Genomic DNA, 17,179 nt, shown 5'->3' with positions numbered 1-17,179 from the left:
GTATGCCCCTTTTCAGCTTTTACTATTCAAAACCATTGAACTAGATGTAAAGCAATAAATATTTACTGTTGTAAAACACCCTTATGGATATCTGACATTGGAAGTTCATAAGGGAATGTTAAATTCATTCCTTCTGCAACGACAATCCCAGTGTAGTAAAGGTTCTATGATCCAAGGCAGACAGGATTTTGCAGGTGAATAGTGTGCCCATATGGGAAACAGAAGATACTTTTGAACCAAGGTGCTATCAAGTGTCTTCTACCCAGTGTATGACGGAAGAAAAGGAGTACTTGGAAGCAAGCCAGGTCCTCGCAGAAGATGGAAGATTACCTATGTCAACTTCACAGCCGTAGAGTTAGGGCTTAAGAAACATGTTACAACCACTTGTAAATCCAGCGTATGAGTACTGAAGCGTACAGTGCACTGCACATCGTTACATTAGAAAAACCGATCTGGAGGCATAAATCACATTCTTGGTTCTGTCATCCAAGCAAACAACATACATACTCAGCGTAACAGTTAATGCAATAGCTTCTGAAATCATCTTGCCTACCTTGCCTTCCTTCACTGGCATTTCTTCCTTCACACTAGGTATAATTTTAAATGTAATTGCTCCTTGAGACTGAGCCTGGTGAACATTTGAAAAGAAAATGCACTGAGAATTAAGCTGTAAATTTCAAAGAAATCTTAAAAGACAAAAGAAATTTAAACTAATTTTAAAATATTAAAATATAATTAATCTATACTCTCCCAAGCATGATCCGTGGAGTCTGACAGCCTCACCATATCAAACTTTGCATTGCAAAGATTAAAATGTCCACTTGAAATATTTGTTTCACTGGTGGGCAGAGATGTACTGTTAAAAACTGCAACCTGCATATTGCAGTGGTCCCCCTCCTGCACTGAAAGCAGAGGCAAATGCTACAGCTAAAATGTACGCAATATTAGAAGCAACTGCTGGACTCCTGGCACAGTTTGGACATCCCTGGAAAAATCCAACTAACATTTCATTAAAAAAAAAAAAAATATAAAAAAAAAGATAGAAAAATTCAAACAGGCTTGTGCCATATTTATCATATAAAACTATTGGGGGGGGATTTATTCTTTTGGCAACTTTAAGAAACTAGAAAAGAAAAACATATTTGAATAGACTACGTGTACTAAATGGAAAAAAAGCCCTCGCTATAAATCTTAAAACAAGTTAGCCATCATCAACCACCTCATCCATTCATCTTTCTCTATATCCCACTTAAAGTGTGTCTGGCTGCTTTTTACTTATTAACCATAATATATTCCCACTGCCTCAGTGACATTTTGCTATTGAAGGAAGTGCTAATCAGCTGGAGCCTCTGCTACTATTGCATGCAGCCGACAAGTTTCATAAAACTAGCAGAGTGCAACAGACAGCCAACGATTTAAGCAAAATGGAAACAGGCCTGTCCACTACCAAGCGAGACATACTTCTGCTGGCATGTCTGTGATCCAAGAGCTCACTGTTTGACAAGCAGCAGCCAAGTTCTTATTTCACCAGCCGTAGGACTGGAATCAATAATTCTGTTACTTTTGAAACAAGCTCTAACTAGCTTTTGATGTTTATATTGTACCTCAAGGAGGTAAACGGGGAAATTGTTCACACCTTTTCCAGTGCTATTGTGTTTCTAGAGATTTTTAGATATTAATTTTTTGCAGGAAAATATGTTTCTGTAGGGAACACAAAACCATAAAGCTAGTATGAATATCAAGCAGGCTAACGCTTGAAATGAATCATCTCAGTTATTGAACCAAAACTGTGAGACAGCCACTCAATTCGGCAAGACAGCAAGGAATTTATGTCTATAGAAACGCCTACACCATGAACACAAAGCGCTGTCCTGACCCTCATTGGTTTCTTTGCTACAAAACTATTAACTACTTTCTGAAAAAGTCTAAATTACTTGATTTGCAATAGTACTCCATAAGTGAGTGATAAAACTTAGAGATTGTGTAGTTCAGAGGAGTGCAAACATAATCACATATATGGCTATATACTGCAAATCCATATAAAATATAATCTTAATATGCCAGTTATACAGTCTATCAAGTGCATGTATTATGAATTAATTTTCACATGGAGTTAACGGATTATTAATGAATACATTTAAAATAGTTTGAATTCAACAGATCATGGTGTGCCTTAAAAATTGCAGATTATGCACTGAGGTCTGCATCATTATGTGTCACATTTATAGCCATATGACTGTTACTAACTCTCTACAAGTAATCTGTAATTGCATATACATGTAAAGCACGGAAGATCATTCTTTAAGAGAAAGGAAATAGCGATCTGGAAATGATAACACTGGAAGAAGAGGCATTATTGCAGAATGTATTTTTTTCTAAGAAATGCACCAGAAATCGTAAGTCTAACTGCTTTTTCTAGACTCCCCTAAATTAATTTTCAAATTTTTTAGTATTTACCAAAATGTGTATTATTTCTTCAGGTTTTTTATCATCTACAGGAATCCCATTGACTTCCCTCAGTTCATCACCAACATGAATAAGACCTATAGAAGACAAAGAGGAGTTGTTAAACCGTAGCAATGTATTACACAAAAAAAGCCATTAACATTCAGCTTTTTCCCTCACGTTCATGTGCTTTAAGTTCTAACTTAAAAGCAGGACTATAAGGTGAACACAACAGCTACTGTCCTCACAGATAACTTTGAGATGGTCGGTTTACTCACCTCCCTTCCTTCCTTGTGAAAATTAGTACCATGTCTCTATGACTTTTCCAGACTTTTATGCAGATGTTTGAAAAACGTCTGTGCCAATTCTTTTTCTGCTCATACTACCTTCTTATTGCTACACAGCTGCAAGTACTGCAAAGATCACTTAGGCTGCGAGTGCTAATTTGTGGCACAAATGCTTGCTAATTTAACTATATATATCTAGATTTACTCCATTACCCCATCTAAGTGTGAAACACAGCTGTTCTAGAATCTCTTCAGGGAAAAGAGGCACTTTAGATTATAATTCAGGACCTCTTGCCTGAGTTCTTGCAGACTTTGAGCATCCCAACCTAAACAATGGCAGTCAAGTATGTGCTGGTATTTTGAGAATTACCAGCTGAAACTACAAATGGATGTCCTAATATAAAATAATGCAACCATCCTGAGTTCCTCCATCCGCAGGCTGTAACCTTGGCATATCCCACCATTTCTAAGTGGATTTCTTCAACTGGAAACAAACCATGCTATATCTAAAAAAAAAAAACCCCAACCTTGTATCTGCTAACTCCAAGATATCTGGTTGCAACTGAATTGGGGAAAAAATTCAGCATGAATACTTTCATCACTTTGGAAAACTGTCCAGACCCCAAATATTTTTGTTTGTGATAGTGATGTATTTCATTTCCACAAAATACGCCATTTTATCTCATCTTGTTCCGAGTTCTAGAACTTTAATGGCTAGGGCCAAGCAGCACCACCTTACCACTTCTGTCTGCAGCTCCTCCACGCATTATCCTGGCCACCACAATTGCACCAGTATGTTCATCCCTTTTAATAGTAGCTCCCTTGGGTAAAAAAAAAACACCAACAGTTATTTGGTTAATCTCACCCTAAGTTTAATTCACTACAGTAAATAACGTTTGCTATGTAAAACTGCAAAAAGTTGACACTGTATCAACATGTGAATAAGCCAGAAATTATATTTGCTTATGAGAGGAATATACAAATATACTGCTCTACCACCATCCTCTTAGAATGTGACGACTTTTCCTGTCAGAAGTAACTCATGCATTCTGTACACACACAGCTTTTTAAAAAAAGGACAAATGACTGAAAAAGTTTACTTTTCAACTTAAAGTTAACTGCAGCATACCTTACTTGAGTCTGCTGCTAAAACTGTACTAAACTACCACTGAAATTTGATAAATTGTTGCTTCTACATTACAACAGGCCACTACATACTATGGGTACAAAAAGTTTGTCTGTTTTTGATTGTTGCACTTTATGTTCAGAACTGCCTGTGGACCTGTGGATCATGATCTTGCTTTACGGTATAATCAGTAAACAAATAGGAATTTGAGAAATGCCCCTGCATGTCAGGACTCACCTGGAATACCCATGGGACAGCAGTGGAGAGGAGGGGAACATCTCCTGAGTTGGTCGCGACTGGTTTCGTACATTACACAAACATAGTGCAAAGCGTTTTGGTAAAATGACATCATGTAACTAAATTTCCAGCCAACAGCTGTCTAGTTGAGGAAAATGCCTTTGTAACTAGAACTGCAAGGGTGCACTGGAAAGAGCTACAAGGTGACGGGGCAGCAGCAGGCAGCAGCAACAAGTGAGAAGGGAAGGGATGCGGAGGCACCGAGCTGCTGCCCAGGCTGCGGTGCCAGCCCTCTCAGGCAGACGGGAAGGAGTGAGGAGGAAAGTGCTGGCCCTACTCTGGAAGACAATCCACTGAGTAACAAGGGGGATTTTAGCTATGTAAGTCAAACTGTATAATCACCTCCAAAAAGGTTATTTGATCCAGTATTTCTATAAAACAACAGGAGCAAAGCACCTCCTGGCCAACAGCTTTTTACGTGCACGATTACCTTGCCAGGTTAATGTCATTAGTTACCTCTGATAGCTCTAACTTTGTAATCAACAGAGGTGTTTAGGACTCTGGCAGGTAAGTCAATTTTCTGAAAACTCACATATTTCTACTTAGTAAATGAACAGTATTACTTCATCTCTAAGTACAAGACAGTGCTACATGCACTGCCATCACTGGTTAAAATTTCCTTCCATCAGAGAAGTGTTTTTCTTGAAGTAAGGTACATAAGTATTTTATAAAATTCCTTGAATAAATAAACTGTTTTTATAGCTACCTTTTAACATTTGTTTAGATTAAACATGAACATCATATTTATCACCACTTCAATTTTTAAGTGTTTCATTAACATAGAGCTGAAATATGTACAAATGAATATCAGGGGTGACATTTTACTAAAGTTAACAATTTTACTGACTGTAAATAAACTTGTTTCCCTTTCCCTCTACCTCTAAGATAGAAATACAAGACATGATTAAATAAAATGGGAGATTAATTTATATTTTTTATATGCATGTTGCATTTATTGCAAATAGGGAAAAATTAAAGCACACTATTCTCTTTGGCTGAAACTTTAACAGTAGCCAGCACTCCACAGCAAAATTGATGTGCTGTATTTGTGCGTTTTATTTTACATCTTAAATTTATTAGTATGGATTCTATCATATGCAATGTAAGTCTGCAATCTGCCAGCCTTATTCTCATGTATTATTTATAATATATTTATATCAGTAAGCATTTGTTTATATTACAGTTTTGAATTAGTCTGAAAGTTTCAAAAAGATAAAGACTTAGCTGCAGCTAATCGCACTTTTAAAAACCTCACCGTTAAGACTTCTGTGCAAGAAGAACTGCAATACCATTAGGAACATATTAAAAGCATTAACCTCTCCAGCCTGTATCTCAATAATAAGTTCTGACCTTGCAGCAACAGCTATTAATTTGAAGTTTATTATTAATAACTGGAAAGTTACATCTGTTTTTCTGAAAAAAAAAAAAAAAGCATCTTTTTTCTGAAAATATCAATCAAAAAGAAAAAAAGCTCCATTAGGATGCTCGAGCTAAATATAAATACAGGACATCTCCAGTATGTTTTCCATATAAAAGAGAGGCTCTCCTAATTAATCAGGGAAAAAACCTTGCAGAGAAAGGCTTTATGCCTTTTACCTAGAAGTCAACACTACTAAATGCCACTGAATACAAAAGGCAAGCGATGACTGACAGCCTGCCCCTGTGATCACCCAGCTATCCCTGCCCAGTGCTGATGTCTGAGAATGGGTACTTCACCTTGGTTTTAGACAGACCCTAGAAAAAAGCTTGTGTGTGACTGAAGACCAAAGTATTGGCCCAGACAGCATCTTGGAGTAACAATAAGGCTCTTGTCCAAGTGGAATAGTCACTTCATGCTCTATGCGGTTATCGCTAATGGCACAAAATGAATTTTCCTAGCAAATATTAGTGGATTTGGAAGATGCCCCAGTAAAGATAACAGGTAAATTGGAATCTTCAAACAAAGCACAAAATCAAGTTGGAGTCTACAGGGAAATTATTTAACCCAAGTTAGCTCACTCTCAATAACCCCTCCGTGGCAAGCTCAAAGCGAATGGGCAGGCCCGTGAAGAGCACTTCTTGAGTTTATGTATTTTTCCTGTGCCCATAGTACAGAAAGAAAAAAAGGGGTTCCTTAAATTCCCCTTCCCTCCCAATTTAGAACACTTAAGAAGAAATCATCAAACACAAGCGGATTTCTTTCTGAAAACCCGAAAAGTTGATCTTCTGAAAAAGCAGCTTCTCTTGTACTGCTGCCAGCACTGCTTAAACTATGAGGTATATATAATCTGGCAAGAATTTCTCCTTATGAGATGTTCAGCTCCAGTACTTTCAGTTACACGTGCAGTGCAGCTCCTCATTTAGAGCTTTAAAAATGGAAGAAGGTTAGACTGGACCTTGAGAGCTGGAAAATATTTTCAGTGTTGTGAGCCAAAAGTGTAAGTTACCCTAAATGAGACATATACAGATGTAATAGCATAGCTCAGTTTAAAATACTTTTAAAGGGAAAAATAAGGAGTTTGGGAGCCATATGGTGATCAGACTGAGAAAATGTTTAAAGGTATACCATGCAAAAGCACTAAAAATAATACAAGCTCCTTCAGCAAGGCTCTGTCACTGTTTTTTGGGTTGTTCTTTTTTTCTTTTCATTTTTAATGTAGCAACACTGATTGGTGAGCATCACCCAGGGTTTCACAGATGTGAGCTTTATTAGTTCATCCATTTATCTGCTGGGTCCAGAATATAAACATTATAATCCTTTAATTTTAAAGAAAGAAAGACCAGCCTGTAAAATAAATTACTAATAAGAGAGTTCGATAAATCAGTAATATTTTTGCATACCTTTCTGTTAAACAAAAGCACATGCAGATATTGAATGCAAATAAGTACTTCAATAAGCCTTATTTTAATTCATTCTCTATTGAAAATACGAATACCAGTTATCTGTCATAGAGTGAAAAGTTATTTAAAGGTTGATGCCCGCTTACATCAGACTATGCACACTAAAGCTGTCCCTGCACTCAAATTAATCCCACATATAAAACAGTTGGGTTCATTCACTAATAAGAACTAACCTGTGGGGACTCAGAGTAAGAGGCGAGCCAGTGTTGCAGATTCTGCATGGGCAGGGACATGTATACAACTCTCAAATCACCACAATTAATTTCACCCAAGTTCAGCTACGGAAATCAGGTATCTTGTTCAAACTAAGTGTCTAGGTTCCTCCTATAGGTAATGAAAAGAAATGGGCAGCTCTGGAGAAAGAATCATCCTTTCATTAAGGCAGGAATCTTAAGACAGCACAGTTCATTCTCTGGAGCTGCCTATTTTTCTCTTGGCTATAGATACAGCACAGATTAGTTTTCAAATGGCTAAATTTACGTGAAATGAATCTGTGTGACAAAGCAGCAACCATCTTAACATGAAGCAGCATCTTGTTAAGAGTAACTGCACGACTATGTAACTGTAACAAGCCTGGAATATCATTTGGGAGCTGGAAGTAGTGACAGGCCAGGAACTGAACTTCTGGTAGTGTGGTTGTACATCCTGGATATCAGAAATGCTAACCAGGAACATGGCAGTGGCTGAAAAGGCCCTGGAGAGGTAGGCATAAGTAAAAACCCTCCAAGCTATCTGATAAAAAGCCTAAGTGTAGCCAGGTAAATTTTGGACTGTCTCTGAAAAGAGATGTTTCTACTCCTCTTTATGTAAGGTTCAGAGATGTTCTAAATTACTTTGTTCAGATAAAACCTCCTCACACAATTTCACCTTGCTTGAGCAAGACACTGCTAGAATGGCACTTACTAATAGAGCATTTAGGGGGGGGCGGGGAGAAAATCCACAACCCAACGAACCCCACCTGTGGAAGGATTAACAAAAAGTTTAAATCATCTCTCCCAAAAAACTGGAGGGAAGTTCAGCACTGACTTCTGAACTTATGAAATCTGCCAACAGAACATCCCACAAACCATGTGCTTCCCTCTTTTTTGAGATGATTCCTCCTGGGAACTCAGGCTTCGTTAATATGTGATTAACACCAGCTCAGAACACCAGTGAGGTGCTTAACTCTGAGAAAAGCAAGAACAAGTACAAGAGGAAATGTGGTACAGTTTTATATAAAAATCGTCACTAGATATATTTCAAAGAAGTTAAGAGCGCCTAATTTGCTTCACAGAGGCTACTGTTGAAAGTCATCCAAAGGAGATCTCCAATTCAAGAACATCCAGGGCGTGCAACTGACGTAAAGCTTACTGCTTTGCAGAAGAACAGTCTCTACTCTTTGTGTACAAAGAGAATGAGAATGTATCCGAGGTGAAAGAAACATTCAAAGAGCTCAGTATCTTTTAGTCAAGAAACCAGGCACTATCCACCCCAGAAAAAATTCTGTATGGTACCACCAATCTCAAGCTTAGGAGAAGAATCCTGATACGATGATGCAAGTGGAAGTCAGACTTTTTGACTGCAGAATAGTGAATAGATAAACTGAACAAGTAGAGACTACTTTGATCTGTACTTAGAATATCCAAGACGTTAGAACAAGCTCTGAAGGAAAAGCCAGCATAAAAAGACATGAAAATAAATAGGAAATGACATTTTAAATAGTTTAGTAAACATAGATCATGGCATATCCTTTCTTTAGTAAAATAACTTCAGGAAGCATAAACGCAGTAGATCTAATATATCTAGTATAAACTTGTCTTTATTCTGCTGTGCCGTATTTTGGTAAGACCTTATCTGAATTACTATCCATGTTCCTTCTCACTGCTACTTAAGTGGGGGGAAATCTAGGGAAGACAAGGACACAAATAATAGGTTTATTATGTATTGTGGTGATAGTGTCATAATAAGCCAGTATAAATCTGCCACAAAGAAATTAATGTTTGATGTTAACATTAAGAATGTTAAGATGGATTGAAGGTGGGTTATGGACAGGAGGAGGATGCTATACACTATTCCTCAAGGTCTTCCTGGAGAACAAGAAACATGCAAAACAGAACCCACTATAAGTTCTTCTCCAACAAAAATAAAACATCAAGATAGGCTGGGGATTTAAAAAGACCACAAACACTCTTTTACCATGCAGATACGGTACAATCTTAGAAACATTGGTTAAAGGACAGCTTTTGGAAGTCATTCAGACCAATCTCCTGCTCAGAGCAGGGCTACTGCCAATGCCAGACCAGGTCAGCCATTGCCTTATGGAACAGGCTGGAGATTCCACACGTCCAGTTAGTTTGCACCAGTGCTGGACTTCCCACCTAATGAAATACTTCTGTTAATTCTCAGTCTAAACCTCCCAAGGCTGCAACTTGTGGCCATTGCTCTATGTTTTAGCATCTTTCACTGCTGAGAAGAGTCTGACTCTACTGTCCTTGAGAGCTCCCCACTCTCAAGTAGTTGTAGGCTGCAATTAGCATCTGCCCTTTGCCTCTTCTTGCTAATGGGTCTATCACAGACTCCATTGTAAGGCTGTTTTTGCCTTGGAAAATAAACTAAGCAGTCTTAGAACTGAAAAACTGAATTCTCTCACATTTTTGTATTTTCTATGGCTGCCATCCTGTCTAGTAAAAGAAAGCTCTAAAAAATCCTTTCTGTTACCTCCCTAGCACAAGACATGCTAAGTGTGGATGCACATCCTAAGGGATTGTACTGGTTTTGGCTGGGATAGGGTTAATTTTCTTCATGACAGCTCATATGGGGCTATATTTTAGATTCATGGTGAAAACAGTGTTGATAACACAGGGATGTTTTTGTTATTGCTGAGCAGGGCTTGTGCAGCCCCAAGGGCTTTTCTGCCTCTCACCCCCCCACCAGCGAGCGGGCTGGGGGGGCACACAGGGCTGGGAGGGGGCACAGCCGGGACAGCTGACCCCAGCTGACCAGAGGGACATTCCGTACCATCTGATGTCATGATCAGCAATAAAACTGGGGGAAGGAAGAGAGGGGGTATGTTTGGAGCGATAGCATTTGTCTTCCCAAGTAACCATTAGGTGTGCTGCAGCCCGGCTTTCCTGGGGATGGCTGAGCACCTGCCTGCCCACGGGAAGCAGTGAATGAATCCCTTGTTTTGCTTTGCTTCCATGTGTGGCTTTGGCTTTACCTATTAAACCATCTTGATACCAATCCACGACTTTTATCACTTTCATCCTTCTGATTCTCTTCCCCATCCCACCAGGGAAAGTAAGTGAGCAGCTGCATGGGACTGAGCGCCAGCCAGGGTTCAACCACAGCAGGCACACTGGTATCTTGAAGAGTTTATTATCCCGCCGGAGTGAATGAGCAAGAGTGGAATTTGAGGAACAGTCCAAGGATAACCTTTGGCTTAGACAATTCTGTGTGTCCCTTTCAGAAGGATTAAAATTTCAAAAACCTGTGTATGTATCATGGAAGTTTTCAAAAAATCTCTGATTTGTTTTCAGAGTTGCTATTTATCCAATCCATTTTGAGGTACTTTTAACTGACAGTATTTAACTCACAAAAGTCTTAGTAGAAAATCATGTTTGAAACATGAAACTATGTAAATTAAGATTTTTATTAAGATTTTTCTGACAAATTCAAGAAAAAACAAGAGTGTTATCATTAACACTAAAAATAAGCTTCCCAATTAGAACTAATTTCACACTATATGTTCAAATTTCTCCATATCTTTCAGAATTAATAGTCTGATATTATATCCTAAAGCAAGTTTGTTTACTCTCTCAAAGAATTTCTTTGATAAAAAACCCTCAGGAAATCTTAAAGTTGTGATTCAACTATTTGGGGGGGAAAAAGAAGTTTAATATGTTAAAGCAAAGTAAAAGCTTTCCATATGGTCAAACTTTTAATTATGCCCATGGGCATCTACAGCCAGTCAATACCAAAACTTATTTCTTGTTTATTGATCCCAGAAATCCATCAAGAATAAGAGTGATAGCAAGATAACTACTATGGGACAAGCTACCCCTGTATGTCTAACGGAGGCATCACTCTCCCACTGTCATCTCAAGTACAAAATCATGCTTTCTCAAAGTAACTTTGCAGATCTTTCTTCAGGATTGCTATCCATTAAAACAAATATCCAGTATAATATAAAACAAAGCTCTTACTGGTTTGCAGAAGTAAAAAAAATAGTTAAATTTTATACAAGATGACTCCCACTCTACAGCAAATAAAAATAACCAAATCAGTAAAGCATTTTAATATTCTTGTAATACAACCTAGGTTTAGTCCTTTCATTTTTCCAGATATCCCTATGAAGATATTAACTTTCTAGTATTCATAATCCAAAGTACAACAACAGACATCTTAAATTTGCCCAGATTTCAATTCAAGTATTTTAAAATATGTTTTTATGCTTCCTTTTCAGTGTATCAAAAGGTCACATTTTTTTAGATGAATGCTAACAGGCACAGTTCACAACAAAGGTCAGGACTTCTTTGGGGATTTGTTCTCCCTCTCTCATTTTAAAACAAGTTCATGATTTGAATTCAAGATAAAAGATGAATATATTATTTAGATAAATGCTCAGCCTGGCCCACATATATAATGCTGAAACACCACGAATGACCAGATTCTTATTATTCATGTCATATGCTCTACTAATAGTGACTGCAAATGGAAGTCACAAGTGTATTGTTGAATGTTATGAATATGTAAAAATGTCCATCTATTCACATTTCAAGTTAACATCACCCATTCAAATCTGAACACTCCCCACTCTGCACACAAACTCAAAACCCCAAAACAGAAGATGGAGTTACTTACCAATGGTTCCCTGTTTTTGACAAGCCTGATTATTTTAACTGAATCTTCTTCCTCATCAATATCATCAGGCATGGGGGGCAAGACAGGATCATAGTTCTTTTGAGCAACAGTATCATGTACAGACAGCAAAGCCTGGAAAGATTAATAGTGAGTATATTATCTGGCACCTCAAAAGTTCATGAAAGACAAAGCAGAGCATATTATTTATAGCCTGACCCTACTAGCGTGATGCATGTAGATTGAATATCATTCTTGTTTGCAATTTTAACACGTCAGACTGATGAAACTCCTCCATAAAGTATGCATTTTCATATACACAATGTATTCATCTAGCAAACTGTGGATACAGAACAATATCTTCAGACACATGAACATATTAAGTGCTTTGCACATCAGCTTGAAATTACAAGACATTTGAACAGGAAAAAAACTAAGTCTCCTAAAGAACATAATTCTATTTGTTCTAGATAAACAGTTTCTTCGATACAGTAAGCAGTCCTATGAAACATATAAGCAAAACAAGTATCTTCCAGTACTTCTGTTCAAGCATGAGATGCATAACATTAAGCTGTTGCCCAACCATTCCCTTCAGAGGATCTCTGGAAGCTTACCTGGTAACTGGATCCCTTTCATACCAGCTCCCTTTCATATGAGCTCCAAATTAAGTTAGGAATTTTTAATTTATTGTGGAATTCATGACAGAGATTGAGGAGCATATTGCTGAAATAATTTAGTTCAGGCAGGTGCTTATCAACCACCTGTTGCATGGCCTTGCCTCCTTTCTCTGTTGCTTCACCAGTTCATGCACAGCTTGAACAAGAGAATTTTAAAAAAAAAAGCCTCAAAGAGGTGGACAAAAGGTTCAGTTCTGAAAATAATTTATGAACTTGCAGAAATTTAAAAAGACCTTACTTCAAATATTTTTAAGATTCAAGACTCAAAATTCAGTGGAAGTTAGAAAGCTCATTCTAAGGCTCTAAAAAAATCTCAGCTATATAATCTAAAATGCACAGAATTTCTTTATTTTGAAAGTCCTCATTATTTGTAGTAGCTTTTAAACTGGGGAAAAATGGTTAAGTAATGTTTTATTTTCATAGCAAACCCTATGAATTATAGCAGGAATAAGAGCAACAGCTATATGTATCATTCTATTGATTGTTTTCAGTTGCTTCTCATTTCACATAGTTGCTCCTAAATACTTGGAATATTTTAAATTTTGACGTGATATTTTTCCCCAAAGATTCAATGTTACAGAAGTTATAGTCTGAATAGCAGAAATACATGAAGTATAAATTGATAGCCTCTGCAATAAAAACACAGCATTTTGGAAAACATTGAGACGTTTAGGATAAAGCACAACACACCAACCTTGTAAGCACCATGAAAATATCATACCAATGACTGTAATAATGAATCTATTATAATAATGCTTAAGAAGAAACTCCTTAATGCAGAACAGAAAATGGCTACATTTTTCTGATGTCAGTTTACTTCCTACTTAATAAAAGACAGATAATACTAGACTGAGTATACGAATTACCAGAAACTGTATGTTCTCAGGGATAACACAAACGTTCTGAAAAGCATGGCACTTCCATTATGCTATCCCAGGATTTTTTTCCTGAATGGAGGAGACTGTAGCAACAGAAAACAATTTCCAGGCAATGCTACAACCTATCATGTCAAAAGCAGAAGGCAAAAAGCGTATGGTAATCTTAAAATTCTGAAGTTTAAATTCAAAATCAGGTCTTCAACAAAATAAATCCAGAGGAAGTTCATGCCTGCTTCATGAGAATTTGCTATTGTCTTACTAATTTCTATGCATATTGTACAATTTGATAAAAACATGGCAACATACTCTAGTTATTTCTGGGTTTCTTCCCAAGACACAATTATGAATTTGTACTACTTATCGTCAGGAATTACCAGCTCCCTCCCACCACAGATTAGTTTTACTTTAGATCTGAGCTAAAAACCTCAGTCTAGCAATTATTCCTCCACATTCCTCCTGGAAATGTGTATTATGAAGCATTACATATGTAAAAGCCATGCAATCACATGCAGTCCTTTAAAGATGTATGTGAAATATCAAAGATACACTAAAACAAAAGTAGTGTTTGCTTTTACTTCAGGCTACTTACAGTTAAGACTTCTGAAACTAGTCTTCTGCAATTACGTTTTTCCACATAAAGCTTGGGCTCATTCATGGACTGGTTCATTTTAATGAGGTTCTATATTGCAGTTTAAAAACACTCAGGCAGATAGAAAAAACAGATGAAAATAATCTAAAGCACCACTTCCAGAGTAAAAGGCAGCAACTTAAAACATATTCAAAAGAACCTACCCTTGACAATGAAACTTGCAAAACAGATTCCGTCCACTACTACACTGAATTATGCCACCAGTGTTAATAAGATACTTCCCTGCTCTGACTGCCAGACCAGGCTCCTGGACACCACATGCAAAAAAACCGATGCAGCCCAAGTATTAAGAACCAATGCCAATCAGTGTCTAGTAGTCATCATGCTTTTCTTCACTCACAACTGGAACTTATCAACCACTTCCCTCCTCCTCCCCAAAATCATATTAAACCACAATGTACTACAGTTTTCAATATATCTTTTCCTCAGACTCTGGTGCTACTTTATCTCAGTGCAAAGATGCATATTTTAGATAAAAGTATGAATGCCAGAAATTGTGTCTTTTCTCAGTCAAGCTTCCAGAAGAGCTTCTGCCATCACAAACTTACTAATGCTATACACTGAACATGCTAAGATTTATTTCCTGATTGCCTTCCATCATTGCTTCTTCTAGCACATGACTATCCACTGTAGTTGCTCTTGAAATAGTCAGCAGCATAGACATTGGGTAATGATTGAACTGCAAACAAAATTATAAAGCCATTTTTATTTCATTTAATGTATTCAAATAGAAGTGGCCAGGGCCTATCCTCAAAACAACTTCCGTATGCTCTGAACACATGAAGAAAAGACCATATTCACAGAGTAAAGGGACATTTCTTCAGCAGCCTCTTTGTATCATGCAGTTAATACAATGTACCCTTAGTTCAAAAAAACTATGCATCAGACTAGACTTTTATAGAAAAGGCTGGGACTTTTTTAAAAGCAAACAAACGACAAGTGCCAAGAAATGAAACTTGGATCCTATGATGAACAAGATTTACCCAGAATAATTGTGCAGTAAATGCACAAGGCAATGTAAAGGCAATAATGTTCTCTTTTTGTACATAAGAAGGAATCAACTTACTTCCATGATACTAATTTTTACCTATCACAAGAAACTGTGAAAAGTACAGATGAAACTGGGGTTTTTTAATGTTCTGGTTTTGTTTTCAAATACACAGCTCTTCAGAGCTATGCACGCATGGTCCAAGATTTGGGTCATGTATATTTAAGCACCTCTGGAGAAAAAGATTTTATTTCAGCTCTAAGTTCTATGCTTATGATTCACTAATGTAAACACGGTCCATATTTAGAACTTGAAAGAAGGTATAATTCAAACTCCTGCACTACCTAAATATAAATATTGATGTTCAGCTAAATTCTTAGACATGATCTAGTTGGAAATGAATACTTTCATCAGACCTCTGAAAAGTCTAATAACTACTGCTCTATTTTTCATACTATAGCTATCGCTGATCATTTCACAGTTTATAAATTGAAATTGTACACTATCAACTTACACAAAGAAAATCTGACATTGGAAACATTCAAAGTTCTTTTTCTTAACAGTTCTGAAACTTTAAATGTTTATTTAAATTGAGAATGTTATTAATGAAAACAGTTCTATATTTTGAAATACGTGTATCATGTAACTACACTGTCTACATTTTTGCTCCTCTAAAACAATGACAAATTTTGTATTATTTTGTCCTTCTGTTTATATTCTGAGATCTGTAAGAGTACAAATACCCCAAGTAGCCACTGACTCATGAACAGTGTTCCTTATGCTTTAACATTTTCATTATTAAAAAATAATTATATAGATATATATATAATTTTAAGCTTTACTTTTCAGAAATAGTTTGCATTTACTACTCTAGAAAAACATTTTAGAAAACAGTAAATTAAATAAAGATGCAAGACATAACGGACAAAAACAAAAGCAGCCTCTTCATGGTATTTGGAAAAAAAAAGAAAAATTAATAGTCAAGATTATCAACATAAAATGTGCAGGGACTCAACCATTATGAAAGCCAACAGCTGCAGCAGACTGTGACACTGCCAACCCAGCTGCCGGTTACCTTGTCTATGGAGTAGATTACTGCCCTGGCAGCAAACCCAGCAAAATGGAACAAAACGGTCCATGATTTTGCTGTCATTAGCACCAGCCACCCTCCCTGGCAGTTCAGCTTGAACTCTACCAGGTAAGCCAGAGACATTTGCCCATCTCTGTGCTTTGCTTTGGTGACGTAAATTCCACTGAGGCTGGACAGAGGAGTTACACTGGAGGAGCAAAGTAACTTCATCGGCAACCACAGCAACGTGTCCCGGAAATCACCCGGCAGAGCTCATCCCCTCAAGACCTCCTGCCGTATTATGTTTTCCTTTGTGATAAGGTTACAGAAGAAATACAAAGGGACAAGATTTAAATGTTTGTGGAGAAAGTTATTCAAGACTGGAAAGACTGATTTATGAGTAACTTGCATAAAGTTAAAAACAAGCGAGTGAAGTCATCCAGCGAAAGAAAGCTGAAAGAGCTGGGAGGAGACTGAACCCACTGAAGGAAAGCTGTCAAGAGCATCAGAACAGAAGGAAAAGCATAGGAGTCATAGCAGCCACACATGGGCAAGAATTTAGACAGCAGGAGAATAAAACCAGCAGAAAGTTGCATAATGGTGATGGTATACAGGCTCTAGGCACAGAAAAACAATCTAACTTGAGAACAGTTTGAAGAAAGGGATAAAAATACAAGGTTCAGAATCAAGCTATGCTTTTAAAGAACAATTGGTAAGCAGCACAAAATTAAGCTGGAAAAAGCAGGATAATTTAGGTGAGGAGGGGCAGGAACAACCTTTCTTATTCTACAGGAGAATTACGCCTTCAAACCTGCTATCTTGAATACATGAACTAATTTTTACATTGAGGTACCAATGAATTCCATCCCACTAATTCCACTCTCCAGCAAATGGATGGTAAAACAGCCATCAGAAAAGGGCAGCACATGGCAATGTCTTAACCACCACCACTGTCTGCTCAGGGAGTATGTACAACCCTAATCATGAGGCAAGATAAGGGTTAAAAAGATAACAAGAGGGCAGGTGAGAACAAGTACCTCAACT

General features: G+C 37.3%; 1 protein-coding gene across 4 annotated transcripts in view; it reads right to left on the bottom strand.

Annotated features, from left to right (window-relative positions):
• The window catches only part of MPP7 (MAGUK p55 scaffold protein 7), a 157,585-nt gene that overhangs the window by 35,900 nt on the left and 104,506 nt on the right, over positions 1–17,179 (bottom strand). For 3 of the 4 annotated variants that reach the window (XM_055708423.1, XM_055708425.1, XM_055708424.1), the window contains 4 exons: positions 11,878–12,009; positions 3,472–3,553; positions 2,458–2,543; positions 554–628 (listed from right to left, as the gene is read on the bottom strand). In XM_055708423.1, coding sequence (XP_055564398.1) covers positions 554–628; positions 2,458–2,543; positions 3,472–3,553; positions 11,878–12,009 — 375 coding nt within the window. Of the gene's footprint in view, positions 1–553; positions 629–2,457; positions 2,544–3,471; positions 3,554–11,877; positions 12,010–14,018; positions 14,143–17,179 lie in introns of those variants that run through there. The other variant, XM_055708426.1, reaches the window with a different exon arrangement.

Source organism: Falco cherrug, chromosome 4 (genome assembly GCF_023634085.1).
Source record: "Falco cherrug isolate bFalChe1 chromosome 4, bFalChe1.pri, whole genome shotgun sequence".
NCBI lineage: Eukaryota > Metazoa > Chordata > Aves > Falconiformes > Falconidae > Falco > Falco cherrug.
The sequence above is the reverse complement of the archived record's forward strand: the minus strand, read 5'-3'. Positions and strand labels throughout refer to the sequence as shown.